Raw genomic sequence first — 17502 nt, forward strand, 5'->3', positions numbered from 1 at the left:
CAGCTAACTTAGAAGCAGAGAACACCTGCTATTACAAATGATATGTGGAGGTAATATATGGAGGTAATAAGAGTTTGTGGTTACAGGGATATTCTCAAGGGGAAGACTAGCCAAATGAAACAGTAGATACAGCAAGCCATTTGCCTGAAAAATGGTCTTCAGGGTTTTGAGATCTTAGAATAGAAGGCCCCTTATACACTGTATCATAAACATTTCTTGTACACAGTATCATAAAAATCATTATCATAGACAAACTTACTTTTTCTAAAGGTTGCATCCTATGATCTCTAACCTCCAGAGGGCAGAGCACAGAAGTCAGCAGGAATTACTTTCTCTTTTCATTCATGAAGTGTTGTGGTACCTTAGAAAGCCTCTGTTAGCATTAGTTTTCCTTTTTATTTTAGAAAATGTGGAGACTTGTGCACATAAATGCAAAGCTATAGAATTTAAAGTGATAAGCTTAATTAAATTCTGTAACACATTTTAAAGAGCTTTACTAGTTGCTGGACTGTGTTCTGCTTTTTTTCTCCCATTTTATAATGTTTTTGCAGGCATTTCTATCATAAAGGAGAAATAGAAAGGCAAAACCATGTAAGGATTTATATTTTTTAAAGGTGAATTTTTTTCCCCAAACAGAACCTGGCTACTATACATTCTAATTGAAGCTAGGAAAGAATTATAAGCTTTTATAAATGAGAAAAAAATTAAGCTAGCTGAAACTCTTATTAATTATGAATTCTCCTAACAAAAGAATACTTTCATTTTGAGCTACTTTTCAATGTTGCTGAAAATTATCTGAAGGATGTCTCCAAAGAAAGGGTTTTCCTTAACAAGCCTTCATATTTGTTGGCTTTTGATAACACATTTCATCCAAAATAAACAGGATTAATAAACTCTATTTACCTTTTACAATTCTTCTCCACAAAAAGTGAAGTCAAGATAAGATAGCTTTCAGTTCTATATGAGACCTGTGCTATAGACACAGATTAAAGGCTGAAATGAAAAGATACTTGACTATAATTTGAATCAAGGTGAAGAAATAAAAACAACAGGAAAGGTAAATATAAAAGGTCACCTAAAAGCGAATATTGGTACACATAAAGGTACATACATAAATATAACATTTCCTTTACAAGACTGTAAACACAGTTGCATAAAACAACAATTATAAATATGTTCTGATGGGCAGATGACTACAAAGATCGCTACAGTTTATATGACAAAGGCAGCACAAGCCAGGAGAGAGTGAGTGAAGCTATATAAGAGTATACTTTTTAACACTAATAAGCTTAAAGTAATCCAAACTAAAAAACACAAGGTTTATTCTTTTATTCACAAGGTTTATTCTCAACTTCATAACAATTATTCTTTTTATCCCTTCAGAATCCAGACCTCCTACTGTAATACAAAAATCTGAACCTGTTTTAGTAATAGAGCTCTCATTTTGTCTCCAAAATTAAGAAACCAAGCTTTGTTTGTTGCCATTAAATGACAACGGTAACTGAATTCCTTTGCTTTTGTGGTCTGAAAGTTATACTTAGGAACATGTTTCCCATACATGCTATTGAGAACAAAACAGATTCTTCATGTTGTTAGTGGTAATGGTGCTTGCCAGCAGAAAAGCTTAACAAAAGGAAAAGGAAGCCCAGAGGCAGAATGCATGGACTCTGGGCTTGGTTTTACTTTTTATCTTATTGGGCTACTTAAGCTCTATGAAATTCTGCCTCTAGAAAGAAAATATCAAGAACCATCTCATGAGAGGGTTATAATGATAAAATGGAGACAGAAGCATGTAACAACTTGGAAAAGTTAGAAGTGCTTTCTATATGTTCAAAGTGGATTACTTGAAAAATTAATTCAACAAGTATGTATTGAGCCATGATGTACATAAGGCTCTGTTCTACTCGGTGCTTATAACAGAGCCCCTGTCTTCATGGAGTTTGCATTCTGCTGAAGAAGGGGGAGGAAGGATCATCTGAAGACGGGAGACTTCTGTTGTATATAATAAGGTAGTCAAAGAAAGCTTCTCTGGTATTTTGAGTCTGAGTGAAGTGAGGGAGTGAGCCATGTGGATGGCTGGGAAAAAAGCATTCTAGGCATAAAGAATAACAAATGCAAAGGTCCCAAGGCAAGATAGTCTTACGATGTTCTAGAAACTTTCAGGAAGTGAGTGAAGGTGAAGTTAAGTGGGCAAGAGAGATAACAGATTCAGAGAGGCAGTTGGGGTGGCAAAGCAGGGGGAGTCTACAAACCATGGAAGTCTTGGAGACAATAGTAAGGACTCTGGACTTGAATCTAAGTGAGATGGGAAGTCATTGAGGGTTTTTGAGCTGCCATTGAGGGTTTTTGAGCCGACAAAGAAGTAGCATGATCCCATTTACATTTTGGCAAAAAAAAATCACTCTGGCCACTGTGTGTGTTTAAGTGTGAGTGTATTTTTTCCCACGCAACCTTTCTCCCTTTGTTCTCTGACAAGAGGGACCTAATTATAAATCTCTTAACATGCACCATCCTCCCACACACCAGTGTCTATTCTTTTATTTCCTGCAACACTTAATCCCTGTCAAGCTGCCCCATCCCTCAGATCTCCTGCAAATACTCCATATATCCCATGGGAAGCCTCTTTGTTTCTCCCCAACAATGGAACTGGGAATGAGATGCCGGGTTCTGCAGGCTCTGCTTTGCTCACCTTTCATCTTAAGTACTGATTTCCATGACTCTGCCCCCATAAGACTGGGCTGCCTGAAGGACCATATCTCTTTTTTTATTTCAACAGAGCCTATGATAGTACTTTGCACATATCAGGTCCTCAGTAAATATTTTATGTCTGATTAAACAAGTAAATTAACATACTCATAAGGTAATTTTACCAAAATTCAAGACAAAACATCAAAGAATATTCCTTTGGTCATTCACAATGTCTAGAGGACAGAAGGAACTAAACCAGCAAATTCATAAAACATTGGCTCATTCATCTATGATTTTACAGAGGTAGGAATAAGCCAGATAAAGAGGGAGTGGGCACTGAATGTACAAACACTTAAGAGTGGGAAACACCATGATGCCTTTCTGTAGATCTTAGTAGACCTTAAGTTCTGCGGGCAAGGATGAGATAGGCTGCTGGGGAGCGAATTTCAAAGGCAGATGGGCTAAGCAGAACCAAGCAGTGTTGCCTATGTTTACAGATTTTAAATAGCAACAACTCCATCTAGCTTTAGTTTTAGACTGGTCAGTCTGGTAGTCGTGTGCTTGATTACCAGGATGTAGGGGCAGTCGGCAGTCAGGGACCTTTGGAATGCTGCAATAGTGATCTATGCAGATGTAAAGAAGGCCTTAACAGGGATAAACAGAGTAGAAATATATAGTGGGGAGCAGACTGCAAGAGTCACACTGATGCAATATTTATAGTGCTTGGTGTACGTAGGGGTAGGGGCAGAGAGGGACCATGGATGCCCTGCCAAATGATAGCTGGGAGATCATCACTTCTCTAGTTGGGCCAAATCAGCAGAACATATTTAGAAGGAATGATGATTTGGTTGGCAAAATTTGTTGCAGATGAGGTGGCTGTGGAACAACCAGGTGGAGTTGTGTAATAAGAAGTTAGAAATATAGTTCTATGGCTCATCAGAAGATTCTAGTGTGGAAAAATGATTAAGGAGCCACTGAGTGAAAAATAGTAGTTGGTACCAAAGATTCAGATGGCACCTTAGAAGGCTGCAGAGCAGAGGGCATTATAAAGAGTTCTGGAGGGAGATGGTATCTCATTGTGGTTTTGATTTGCATTTCTCTGATGGCCAGTGATGATGAGCATTTTTTCATGTGTTTTTTGGCTGCATAAATGTCTTCTTTTGAGAAGTGTCTGTTCATGTCCTTTGCCCACTTTTTGATGGGGTTGTTTGTTTTTTTCTTGTAAATTTGTTTGAGTTCATTGCAGCACTATTCACAATAGCAAAGACTTGGAACCAACCCAAATGTCCAACAACTATAGACTGGATTAAGAAAATGTGGCACATATACACCATGGAATACTATGCAGCCATAAAAAATGATGAGTTCATGTCCTTGTAGGGACAGGGATGAAACTGGAAACCATCATTCTCAGTAAACTATAGTAAGGACAAAAAACCAAACACCGCATGTTCTCACTCATAGGTGGGAATTGAACAATGAGAACACATGGACACAGGAAGGGGAACATCACACTCTGGGGACTGTTGTGGGGTGGAAGGAGCGGGGAGGGATAGCATTAGGAGATACACCTAATACTAAATGACGAGTTAATGGGTGCAGCACACCAACATGGCACATGTATACATATGTAACAAACCTGCACATTATGCACATGTACCCTAAAACTTAAAGTATAATAATAATAAAATTTAAAAAAAAAGAGTTCTGGAGGGAACCCATAAAGGAAGGAATGGGGAATCTATCTATGGATACAAGTGGTGGAGGCAGCTCTGCAACCCACAGCACATGGTTTACAGGTTTGTACCCAAGGCTGCTGCTGCAGTCAAGGCCTTTATCAGACAGTGGGGGCATAGAAAATCTAATGCAATTGGCTTTAACTTTAAAGACATACCTCAGAAATTACATACATCATAAATACTCAAATCCCACTGACCCAAACTTGGTAGCATGGATGTATCTATGCACAGGAAGGCTAGGAAATGTAGCCAATCACTGGGTTTATCTGTGTGCCCAGATAAAACAGGGAGGATCTAATGCAAAAACAAACAAATGGAGATAGGTACTAGAAAATATAATTAGATTTTTGGATTATTTTCTTTTAAACATATTGCTGATGTAAGTCTCACCTAAGCAAAGAGAGCTTTGTCCAGGGAAAATGAAAAAAAAAAAAAAAAACCCTGAAGCTTCCTGAAAGGGCAGATGTGGGTGGGACGCTGGTGCAGAGGTAGCTTTTGTGAGGATGTGGCATGGTGCAGTATGAACACAGGCTGCACCACACTGAATCAAACTTGAGCTCTGTCACTTTCCTGGATAAGCTTCTTAATACCCATATCTCAACTTTACTTCAGAGGATCAATGAGATTAAGCATATGCAGTGCCAAGCACAGCACCTCCACCTGGCAAGGACTCAGATTGTTACTCCTTTCCTTTCTTCCCATTTTTTTTTTTTTTTTTTTTTAAATTATACTTTAGGTTTTAGGGTACATGTGCACAATGTGCAGGTTTGTTACATATGTATCCATGTGCCATGTTGATTTCCTGCACCCATTAGCTCGTCATTTAGCATTAGGTATATCTCCTAATGCTGTCCCCGCCCCCCCACCCCCCACCCCACAACAGTACCCGGAATGTGATGTTCCCCTTCCTGTGTCCATGAGTTCTCATTGTTCAATTCCCACCTATGAGTGAGAACATGCGGTGTTTGGTTTTTTGTCCTTGCGATAGTTTACTGAGAATGATGTTTTCCAGTTTCATCCATGTCCCTACAAAGGACACGAATTCATCATTTTTTATGGCTGCATAGTATTCCATGGTGTATATGTGCCACATTTTCTTAATCCAGTCTATTGTTGTTGGACATTTGGGTTGGTTCCAAGTCTTTGCTATTGTGAATAGTGCCACAATAAACATACGTGTGCATGTGTCTTTATAGCAGCATGATTTATACTCCTTTGGGTATATACCCAGTAATGGGATGGCTGGGTCAAATGGTATTTCTAGTTCGAGATCCCTGAGGAATTGCCACACTGACTTCCACAATGGTTGAACTAGTTTACAGTCCCACCAACAGTGTAAAAGTGTTCCTATTTCTCCACATCCTCTCCAGCACCTGTTGTTTCCTGATTTTTTAATGATGGCCATTCTAACTGGTGTGAGATGGTATCTCACTGTGGTTTTGATTTGCATTTCTCTGATGGCCAGTGATGATGAGCATTTCTTCATGTGTTTTCTGGCTGCATAAATGTCTTCTTTTGAGAAGTGTCTGTTCATGTCCTTTGCCCACTTTTTGATGGGGTTGTTTGTTTTTTTCTTGTAAATTTGTTTGAGTTCATTGTAGATTCTGGATATTAGCCCTTTGTCAGATGAGTAGGTTGCAGAAATTTTCTCCCATTCTGTAGGTTGCCTGTTCACTCTGATGGTAGTTTCTTTTGCTGTGCAGAAGCTCTTTAGTTTAATGAGATCCCATTTGTCAATTTTGGCTTTTGTTGCCATTGCTTTTGGTGTTTTAGACATGAAGTCCTTGCCCACGCCTATGGCCTGAATGGTATTGCCTAGGTTTACTTGTAGGATTTTAATGGTTTTAGGTCTAACATTTAAGTCTTTAATCCATCTTGAATTCTTGTACACCAATCACAGACAAACAGAGAGCCAAATCATGAGTGAACTCCCATTCACAATTGCTTCAAAGAGAATCAAATACCTAGGAATCCAACTTACAAGGGATGTGAAGGACCTCTTCAAGGAGAACTACAAACCACTGCTCAATGAAATCAAAGAGGATACAAACAAATGGAAGAACATTCCATGCTCATGGGTTGGAAGAATCAATATCGTGAAAATGGCCATACTGCCCAAAGTAATTTATAGATTCAATGCCATCCCCATCAAGCTACCAATGACTTTCTTCACAGAATTGGAAAAAACTACTTTAAAGTTCATATGGAACCAAAAAAGAGCCCGCATTGCCAAGTCAGTCCTAAGCCAAAAGAACAAAGCTGGAGGCATCACGCTACCTGACTTCAAACTATACTACAAGGCTACAGTAACCAAAACAGCATGGTACTGGTACCACAACAGAGATATAGATCAATGGAACAGAACAGAGCCCTCAGAAATGATGCCGCATATCTACAACTATTTGATCTTTGACAAACCTGACAAAAACAAGAAATGGGGAAAGGATTCCCTATTTAATAAATGGTGCTGGGAAAACTGGCTAGCCATATGTAGAAAGCTGAAACTGGATCCCTTCCTTACACCTTATACAAAAATTAATTCAAGATGGATTAAAGACCTTTCTTCCCATTTTTAAAGGGCAGAAGATAAGATATACCTAGAAATGAAAAAGAAGCTTAAGAAGAAAGGTGGCTGGACACTAAAAAAAACTTTGCCTACTTCAAAACTTTGCCTGTAACTCTGATGTCTAGGCTTAAATGAAAATCAAGTTACAATGCCAGTCTGACCCGTGTGCCTGACATACATTGCAGAGGTAGTCTGAGGGCAGGTGTTACTCCAGAGCAGCACCCGTAGGTAGCCAGGTCTCACATTTTAGGAGCTGCTGGAGTCTGAACTAAAGGCAGTAACTGATTGCAAGAGTTTCCTTTGTCTTATTAAAACAACAACAAAAAAAACCACATTTTTACAAAGTCAAGCAATGCTATATTTATAAACAACCTGTAAATTAACTGTAACCCTATAGATAAGGAAAAAGGTAGCCCTACCCGAAAACCAGTTAATAGCTCCATCCACTTACAGAAAAAAGAAAAAAACAGCAAAACAGCAGCACAAGAATACAAGACTATATTTCTCAGGTTTTAATCCTTCTTTGCAAACTTTACTCCCATGTCTTACAAAACTCTAGAGATTGCTCCCCTAGGCTGTTCACTTAATCATAAGGCAGCAGAAGTTACCTGGCATGTCTAAAAGAACAGATTCTTAACTGGAGAGGTTACCAGGAGTGAAAAAACTCTCTTCCCTACTTCTTTTCCAGCTCCTCTCAACTTTTAACCAGAGCAAAAGATGCAAAAAAGAAATAGCAGGTTCCCTGTCTTCCCTTGAGCTGGGCCAGTAACCATGAGTCCAGGTGAACAAAATAGTAGCAGCTACATATTCGAGGCCACAAGTAAAATGTGAGGGTGGTGAGAAGAGAAACTGTTGATTATTTTGCAAAGGTTAACTGTTAACTGTGAATAAATCATTACTATTATTTTAATCAGAAGTACATTGTTCTATTGGTTTGTTGAAATGAAACTATCTATGGAAAAATACCGCATTCCAATTCTGTTCTAAAACTCAATGCTAATTTCCCCACTGAGAGAAGGAAAGAGGTAAAAAATATGATCTTTCTTCTGTGGAAAGCTTTAATAAGATATTTCTAGTCTGAAGTTGGTGGCATCATTTATTTTCCTCTATCAGAAATTCCAGCTGAGGAGAAAGAAAGGACTTGGGGGGAAGAAAAGAATTTGCAAAATATAGGCCTAATGTTTTGAAAACAAATACACAAAAATAAACTAAAGTAAGTTGAACTTCAGTGCCTTCGTGTGTCAATATTAAGGTTAACAACAAAAAGAATGTCTGAAAGAGTTTTTTCCAAATAGACATTATTTTCCAGAAAAGATTTGGATTTGATTTTCATGCTTGGCATCCTCTTGCCTCTGAAATGAAGTATTTTGGATGCTTTGCAAGACATTCTCAGAAGTCACCTGTGCTGGTACCATTTCTATTATTCCATATTTATGCACCACTGCTCACCCCCCACTGTTTACTAAACAATTTATGATAACACATATTTATAGCTGTTTTCACAACAAAATCATCTTGTGGCATACATTTCTCTGTAACCAAACTTCCCCAGGGGAAGCGGGTGGGATGTGAATCTTCTAGTTCCATGCTTTAACATAATGCTGCATCACTAAACAAAAAGAGGGCAAATGAATTGTCATTTCCACTCAGATTAGCAGGTCTCAAAGTGAGAAGAGGTACATTTTATTTTAAAACTAAGAATGATAAAGAATAAAGGAGGATGAAGAGAAGGCAAAGAAGATGAAGAAAGCATTCAGTATCAACTTTTCAAATCAGTAGAAGCCAATGGATTCAGGTTAGGAAGGCAATTAAGCTCAGTTCGTCCAAAGACACTGAGTCAGGAACAAGGAAGAAACTTACACTGTTAGTTCCTTGGTGAGACAACTGGGCTTTGGAATCAGAGACACCAGGTCTAGTCAGAGTTCTACTAGTTCTAATAGAACTTCAGGCAAGTTACTTAACCTCTCTAAAGCTCTGTTTCTGGACGTACTAAGAACACATATCAAGTTCATGGGCTCATACACATACACAGAGCTTGGTGTATTCTTGGCACACAGTAAACACTAAAAAATGGTAGCTATTATTATGGCAATGTGAAGAAAGAGGAAAAAGACTGAATGTAAGCTTCACGAGATCAGTAATTTTTGTCCAGTTTTGGTCACTGCCACATCCTAGCATGCCTAGCACGTAACAGGCACTCAAATATTTAATGATTTATCAAAATAAAAGTATAATACCTTTCAGAGCTATCACCTAGTCCATTATTTTGTAACATCTTCTGGATACGGCACCTCACAGCTTTGAAGGCCATATGGTCCATTTGAAAATAACTGTTGTTAAGATGTATGTTCTGTCGTGGCTTTTTATTTCACGCACAGATAGCAACCACTATAATCATCTTAAAATCTGAATCAATACATCCATACAGACATCTTTTCACTTCCTTTGGAGATATTAAAGCTTTTACTTTTAATATGTATGCATAAAGCTTTTACTTTTAATATGTACGCAGGACAAATATATGAAGAACATGCTGATGTTTGGTTTCACTCAAAGTTAAACAACCATTTAGCTAAATAATAACTGTTTTTGTCATCTTTCTCTCTCAAATGTAAATGCTATCACCTTGAATGAGCCAGAGAAAATAAAATCCACAGTTAGGTGACCTGGTGGCACACTGGGTTTTGATGTATTATAAATTTCCAAAAGCAGTATTTGGGGAGCACAGTACATGTTACCTTTGCAGAATGCTCCATGGTGACCACCACTTTGGTTTTGGCACTGGACACTAAATCCATAGCACCTCCCATTCCTTTCACCATCTTCCCCTGCAAAACAAAAAATAAATAGCTCTGTATCTTTCACTTCTTTTGTATGTGCCAGAACAAAATTAACTTGCAAAAATAAGCTACTAGAATCATTAAAACTCATTGTCCTTCATTGCTTAGTGCCTGAAGTTCTATAACCTAATATTCTGTCATTCTACTATTCTGTGGTTGAAGGATAAAGTTCAGGATAAACATTACAGCACTTTTATTAAGTGTGGCTAGTATGATTTTCTTGACATTTTAGCAATAAGACAATCAGTGGATTAAAAAAAATTAAAAACCTTTCCAGAATTCTGGGACATTACTATTATTACAGTATCAGATTGAAATCCAAACACCCCTGACATCCACTTCTTTCTTTTTAAACACAATCAACTCTACTGAGTCTTCAATTAAGGGCACTTTCTAAAGTACTCTTGGATTTCCTCCAGATTAAAATTCCATTATGTAGTAGTAGGCTGAGGCATTAATGGTGTTTTTCTAGTAATGGCTAATATGAGAGGTGGCTCTGTCTTTCTAACACTTGGCATTTATCTTGCTCTTAGAAAAATAAAATGAAAAACATTCTTGCTAAGCAAAAACAGAACACAGAAACAGAGTTCAGGATCATTTCACCATTATCATTCTATTTTTGATCATCTGGCCATCCCTTCATTCATTATACTTTTACCAACCACCTTCTATGTACCACATGCTCTGAAAAAGTCCATCCATCTATTCTGTCTCCTGGTTACAGAGTTCTGGAAAAAGCAAGTGTTTCCAGAGATGATAAAATGATTCTTACTCAAGTATATTGAAGAGAAATGTCTTTGAACTGAAACCTCCTTAAAATTTTATTTATTTTTTAGCCTAAGTCCTCTTGCTGATTTGCCAGTAAAGTCTTAGAGGGCTCTTAGCTCCTTTCTGATAATGTTAGAGCTATAAGGAGATCAAGAAGTGCACTCAACATGGCTTTAAAACACAGTCTCGAATTCCATGATTTCGGAGACATTCTACAGGTCAATGAAACAGAACATGAATTAGATGAGCAGTAAGAAGAACAGAAGTAGTCACCACATTTTTTGTGGTTTGGAGTCTGTCAGTAAATAAGACAGATGGCAGCTGGCAACAGCTGGGGGGCAAGGGATGAGGGTGGCAGGGGAGAGAAGTGCAGAGTACAAAATGAGCCTGGTTTCAGACCGTTTGAAGCAGAACATAATGTGGAAATGCATACTTTTAAACTTCTATAAGCAATGACTTCATTCTTAGCTGCAAACCTAATAAACTGGGGGCCAATTTATTAAGTTGGTCATAATATTTCTGTAGAGAACACTGATATGGTACAAAATATAAATAAGTCAGAGATGGAAGCAATCAATGCCTATCAAACGCTAATGAGAAAGTTTGAGATTTGTAGAGCAACAAAAGACATTAAAGCAACCCTATGATAAAATGTGTCAATCTGCTATGGTAAGAACATCCAGGCAGTCTCAGTTTCTATACATAGTGTCCTTGGCAGACTGAGGGGGCGAGCGCTGGAAGAATGAAAAGGCAGCAGCCAAAGAAAACCAGAAACCAAGCTAGAGAGTTAATAACTCCTTGAATTAAAAAAAAGTCCCTGAATTAGAATATACCATAGGCAAATTCTGTCCCCTGTGACACAATGGTTACATAAGTAAAAACTTATGGCAGCCTCTAACACGAAGGAAGCCTGCCCAATTTAGATGAATCTGATTTATACATTTTAAATTACTGTCAATTAGTTTAGAAATATGTACAGAGGCCCTGCAGGGTACAAACCACTGTGCTGGCAAGAATATAACACACTATAAAACATGGTAGACCAAGCATATCTGTTTTTGTTAAAAACACTCTTCACTCAATATAAGTGAATAGCCTTCACTCAAAGAGATTCAGCTGGCTTGATGTCTCATTCCCAAAGCACATGTTACAACCTTTAAAGCACTATTTTGATTCTTAAATTTAATGCTTGTTTCCAAGAGTGAAAAATGCACAAGATTAGATGCAGAACACCTGAGATCTAGCCTGTTAACTATGAGTCAATGGCAAAACACCAAATCTCTCTGAATTTGTGTTCATTATCTATACACCAGGAATAAGAATATCTGTCCTACCACAGAGCTGTGGTGAGCACTGTATAAGATGATGTATGCAAACGTGTAATAAATAGAGTTTATAAATGTATTCACTTATCTTCGATCAGTTCAACTTACTGAATGTCTAGTATAAGTGTGGCTGTATACTAGAGTGCTAGAGTCAGATCAAAACAAGGTTCTTCTCCTGGAAAAGCTTGTTTCCTATGGAAGGAAAAGTATCCATGAATACTAAAAGACTCAGACTACACTTCCTTCCTCTAAAAGGAACATTTTCACCTCTCTCCTATCACAAAGTAGAGATAAGTGTCTTTTCCCTAAGCCTTTGTGCTATTCAGTATGTAATGCTATCACAGTGAATTTCAACTGTTCTCTTTCCCTCCCTTCCCTCTTTCTCTTCTTCTCTCCATTATAAATATTTGGATGAGTGAGTGGATTAATGAATTAAACCAACAAAGGTATAACACTGAGGATGCAACTGCTGACTGTGGCTGGGAAAGCAGGCAGGGAAGGAAGTAGCTCAGGGAGATTCACAAATGAGGGGATTCACAAAAGTAGCCCATCAGGTGGTAAGAGCAATACTGTGAAAGATAAGAGCAGTATCTTCTAACAGCATTTCTAGTAGGTTACAGGAAAACCTTCAAATATCTGGTTTTTCTGCTTTTAGTGTGCTCACTGTATTGGAAACAGAAAATAAAATGTTTCCCTCCATTTCAATTCCCAAAGGATTTCTGAAACAGTCAATTACTAAAAAGAAGAAAAGGCGTTCTATTTATACCAGGAGGAAAACAAAACAGGGTTATACAAGGCATACTCCCTGACATAAGCGGGAAATGCATCATCATCCTTCACTCCAGCTTAGGTAGGCATTCTTCTGGGTCCCCACTACTTGCATCTCCCAGATCTCTATTCCAGTTAGGGGTGGCCATGTGCCTGAGTTCCAGACAATGGAAAAAATGGAGGTGATATCTATGACTTTCAGCTCTGGCCTACAAAAATCTCTTTCATGCAGTTCATGTTTTTTCACGTTCTGCAATCTGGACGCTGACATCCAAAGCGACTTTGGAAGATAGCTGAGTTTCCTTCAGCCTTGGTACTTAAAGGACCATCTGTTGCACAGCCCACTTCTTTGGAACTACATTGCACCATTCAATATGAGTAAAAAAATAAGTGCACAGGGTGCTAAGCCACTCAAACTGAAGGGCTTATTTGTTACAGAAGCCAGTCTGACTAATATATTAAAGTGATGCCCAAATTATATGGAAGGATGAGAATTCAGTGTCAAATTAGAACTGTTACAGCTGCACAACAGAAGGGGATCTGAGCAAGGCTCTTAAGGGGACATTTTACTACTGCTCCCTGAGTGAGGTGACTATGTCAGATGCTGTGCTAGGCAGAGTAATTCACCTTTCTATCCAGATGTCCAACACACTGCTTGACATTTTGCAGAGGTACAACATGATTGCTGAGTGAATAAAATGAGTGAGTGAGTGAATGAATGAATGGAAAGAATTTTGAGAAGATGAGAGCACTACAATTTAAGGGAATAGCTGAACAGGGGAATATAGATTCCACCCCCATCCCTCATCTTCGTCCTCAAAATTCAACATCCTAATTCAACATACAGAACAAGAAGCTGATAAAACGGGGAGATTAAGGAGCTAAAAATATACCTTTAAATAAGTCACAGAGGGAAAGTGATACTCGGGGAAAATAGGCCTATAATGAAGAAGAGCTTCTGGGCATGATTCAAGCATTGGGCCAGCATGACACAAAGTATGGCTTTCTTTAAAATCTCATCAGCAAACATACATTTCTTAAATGATGCAACTCTAGTTCTGAAATGCGTTCTGGCTAGCATAATGGAGAGATGATTGCTGGATGCTCATTTCATAGCCAACTCATCTTTTGCTGTTAAGGATTGACCCTGATAGCAAGTATGGAAAGATTCTTCAATAAAATGAGCTAGCAATGCTGCATGCTCCATTACAACAGTTATACAACCTTTCTAAAGATACTGATTGAAGTATCCTCAATTCACAAGTATTTACTCAGAATCTATTATAAACCAGGCACCAAGATAGGAATTAGAAATAAAAGATGAATATGATGATCCACTTTTTTCTAGAAAATAGATTTAAGCTGAAATCAATAATTTCACCTACTTTGATCCTATTTTCTAATACTAGAATTTTAAAGAAAGTAAGAGAAAAACTATTATAAATTAAGTACCATTAAAAAGTCAACGCATCAAAGTATAAATATTACATTGTACTCCAAAAAAGAAAAAAACAACAACAGGAATTCAAGTTGTAAACATGATCTTTGGTGATATTTTAAGGGTTTTATAAAAAGGAAAAATGAATGCATTTGAATGGTTCTGTGAAATGCTGTTTAAAATAAAGTACGGAAAACACTGAAAATCATCCTTGCCATCACCTTTATCATTAGTACATAAACAGTAATGGCTCATTTCCAGATGTTACCTCTAAATATTCTGGTCTTAAGTGAGAAACAATTTATAATATATAGAAACAATTTTAAAAGCATTTTAAAGTAATGCTATATGACATAGTAGAAAGTGTGAATCTATTGGAAGTCAAAGGGAAAGATCATTGTAGAATGATTTATTAATAAAACTAGCTCTTGTTGCTCAATATTAAATACCAGAACATTAAGTACCCACCTCAATCCAAATGTAAGCCTCTTTATATCTGTCTTCCCCATTATTAAAAAATGCTCTAGAAAAGAAATAGTCCTCTAAGCATGCTCCTAGCTAAAGAGTAGGAGAGAGGAAAACTGAGAAAGATAACATTAATTTAAACATATAGTAACAGGTTATAAACTCCTTTCTCTAAGAAAAATAAGAGACTTAAAATTTGCCTTAGTATAGCAAAGTTATAGCACAGTTACATGAGAATATTTCTCTTTTCTGTGTTATACTTTCTTTTAAAAAACCAAAAAAAGTTCTTTTCAAAGATTAATGGCATTTTCTAGGACAGGTGAATTGATTATGTAAACCAACTAATATGGAACGAGAAATATAATTATATTCTCTATTGTTAGGTTAGCAAAATTACTCACAATAAAAATCAGTTATCAATCATTATAAGGGCTTTTCAAAAAAGCATGTCAAAAGAGCAGTATTCTGATAAACTCAAAATTCTATTTTAATCAGCTCTGTTATTCCTGTTCTCTCAGGGATGCTCTATGTCATCAATTAGCCCCATTGCTCCAGTTTCTCCACCCTCTCTCCATGGCTTCTCTCTGCTAATTCCCTGGAGAGAGAAAATCTTGTTTCTGCTTGACTGTGCCCTTGAAGTGAGAACTCTACTCAGTCACGTCTCTAATAGTTAATCATCTGATTGAGTGGACACCTTGTGGTGTCTACTATATATCTATCTACTATCTACTATATATATATATATGTATATATGGTGTCTACTATATATCTGTCTACATTCCTATATCTATCTACTGCATATCACAGTGTCTTCCATTCACTCCTTGAAACCCTCCACTTAGGGGCTTCTATGGTCCTGGTTCCTCCTACTGCTATTGAGGCTTTCAGTTTTCTACCTAGCATCCTTTTTCCCAGAACACTTTGTATGTTGGCCAAATTAACAGCTCTGTCTTCAGCTCTTGCCTACTTGTTCTCCAAGAGTGACTCCATCTAGTTTCATCATATAAACTGCCCCTGTCTCTGATGAGTCCTAAAACCACATTTCCAGCTAAGGTCTTTCCTCCAAGTTTCAGACTTTGATATCCAAAAGTGTCCCTGTCACCCTGTGGCACATCCTGTTAACTGATTCCCAAAATTGTTCCTTTATTCCTGAGCTCATAGTTAGGCCACATTTTCCAGCCTTCCTTGAAGTTACAATTGGTCACATGGAGTAAGTTCTGGACAATGGAAAGTGAAAGTGATGTATATACTTCCAGGGCTGGACCAAAAACCTGGCAAGAACAATCCTCCACATTCTTCTACCTTCTGCAAACTACAAGTTGAAAATGGTGGAGCCATAAGATGGAAGGAATCTCAATCCCTGAATTACTGCACAGAAGAGAGCTGCCTGACAATTAGGGATACTCATTTGGTTCTAGGTGAATGAGAAATAAAAACTTCTGTTATATTAATACATGCCTCAGCTCAATATGATCCAAACTAAATTAAGTATCTTTATAAAGGCAAATCTCACCCACCTGCAAATTTCCTGGCTCAGTTAATGGCCAATCATCCACCTCAAGATCCAAATCAGAAACTCCTTGTCTCCTGCCTCTCCCTCATAATCCACATCCAATCAGTTCCTCAACTACTGAGAACTCCACTTCTCCCAACATTTCTTGAACTTGACCTTTTCTCGTCCTAGATAAGATTCCCATGATTTCTCCCTAAAGAGTTATAGTAGTCTCCCTACTGGTCAACATGTGTCCAGCTTTGTCCCTCTTTGTCCAACTTGCAGCCACAAAAACTGCCTCTCTAAAATGCACATCTGAATACATTGCTCCTCTGCATAAAACCCTTCAGTGCTTCAGGGTAAAGTCCAAGCACCTCAGCCTGGCATTCAAGGTCTGTGATAACCTGGCCCCTCCCCTCTTCATTTCCCCACAGCCCAGTTCCCATTTCCATGCCAGGAATAGTGAGTTGCTTGTACATAGCATATGGCTCCCACATGCCTTGAGGTTTCTCCTTCATACCATCAAGTGAGCTCCGGCTTATTCTTTATGTATCAAATCACGATGACTTCTCTCTGGAAGTGTTCACAGACCTCTGTCCCATGCTATCCACATGATTATTTTAGGAACCTCTCACAGCATACTTGCATATTCCCATTTTAAAATTTACCACATTATCAGCTTTAAGATCAGGGCTGATGTTGTAGTGGCAGGTAGTGGCAAGGCCATACAAGTAGTTATGATCTCTCCCTTATGAGACACCTTCTCCCTTCTCTCTAACCACACTTCCCCCCAAATTTAACAATTAAAAACACAACAGGGAGCCTCCAAGACCCCATGCAGCTATGACTACCAGTGCTCACATCTGTTCTCACATCTGTTCTGATTTCTCACATTTGTTCTGATTAATCAGTGCCTGTGCCTTACTGCCTAATCAAGACCACCTGTCACAGGGCCAGGTGTGGTAGCTCACATCTGTAATCTGGATATTTTGGAGGCTGGGGTAGGAAGATCACTTAAGCCCGGGAGTTTAAGACCAGCCTGAGCAATATAAAAAGACCCTGTCTCTACCAAAAAAAAAAAAGTCAGCTAGATGGGATGATGTGTGCCTGTGGTCCCAGCTACTCGAGAAGCTGAGGCAGGAAAATCACTTGAGCCCAGGAAATCGAGGCCACAGTGAGCAGCCACTGCACTCTAACCTGGTCGACAGAGAGAGATCGTGACTCAATTAAAAAAAAATCACCTATCACAGATGCAGGATATCATCTTGCTCATTATTATTACTATTATTATTTTTGAGACAGAGTCTTGCTGTGCTGCCCAGGCTGGAGTACAGTGGCAGGATCTCAGCTCACTGCAACCTTCGCCTCCTGGATTCAAGTGATTCTTGTGCCTGAGCCTCCCGAGTAGCTGGG

At 38.3% G+C, this 17502-nt stretch overlaps 1 protein-coding gene across 3 annotated transcripts in view; it reads right to left on the bottom strand.

Moving 5' to 3' along the window:
* Positions 1–17502, bottom strand: part of OXCT1 (3-oxoacid CoA-transferase 1) — a 141473-nt gene that overhangs the window by 24689 nt on the left and 99282 nt on the right. For 2 of the 3 annotated variants that reach the window (XM_032136188.2, XM_032136189.2), the window contains exon 14: positions 9732–9821. The exons of the other annotated variant lie outside the window; for it this stretch is intronic. In XM_032136188.2, the coding sequence (XP_031992079.1) occupies positions 9732–9821 (90 nt within the window). The remainder of the gene's footprint in view (positions 1–9731; positions 9822–17502) is intronic. 3 annotated transcript variants of the gene reach the window in all.

The sequence above is a fragment of the Hylobates moloch genome, unplaced genomic scaffold (genome assembly GCF_009828535.3).
Source record: "Hylobates moloch isolate HMO894 unplaced genomic scaffold, HMol_V3 SCAFFOLD_17, whole genome shotgun sequence".
Classification (NCBI taxonomy): domain Eukaryota; kingdom Metazoa; phylum Chordata; class Mammalia; order Primates; family Hylobatidae; genus Hylobates; species Hylobates moloch.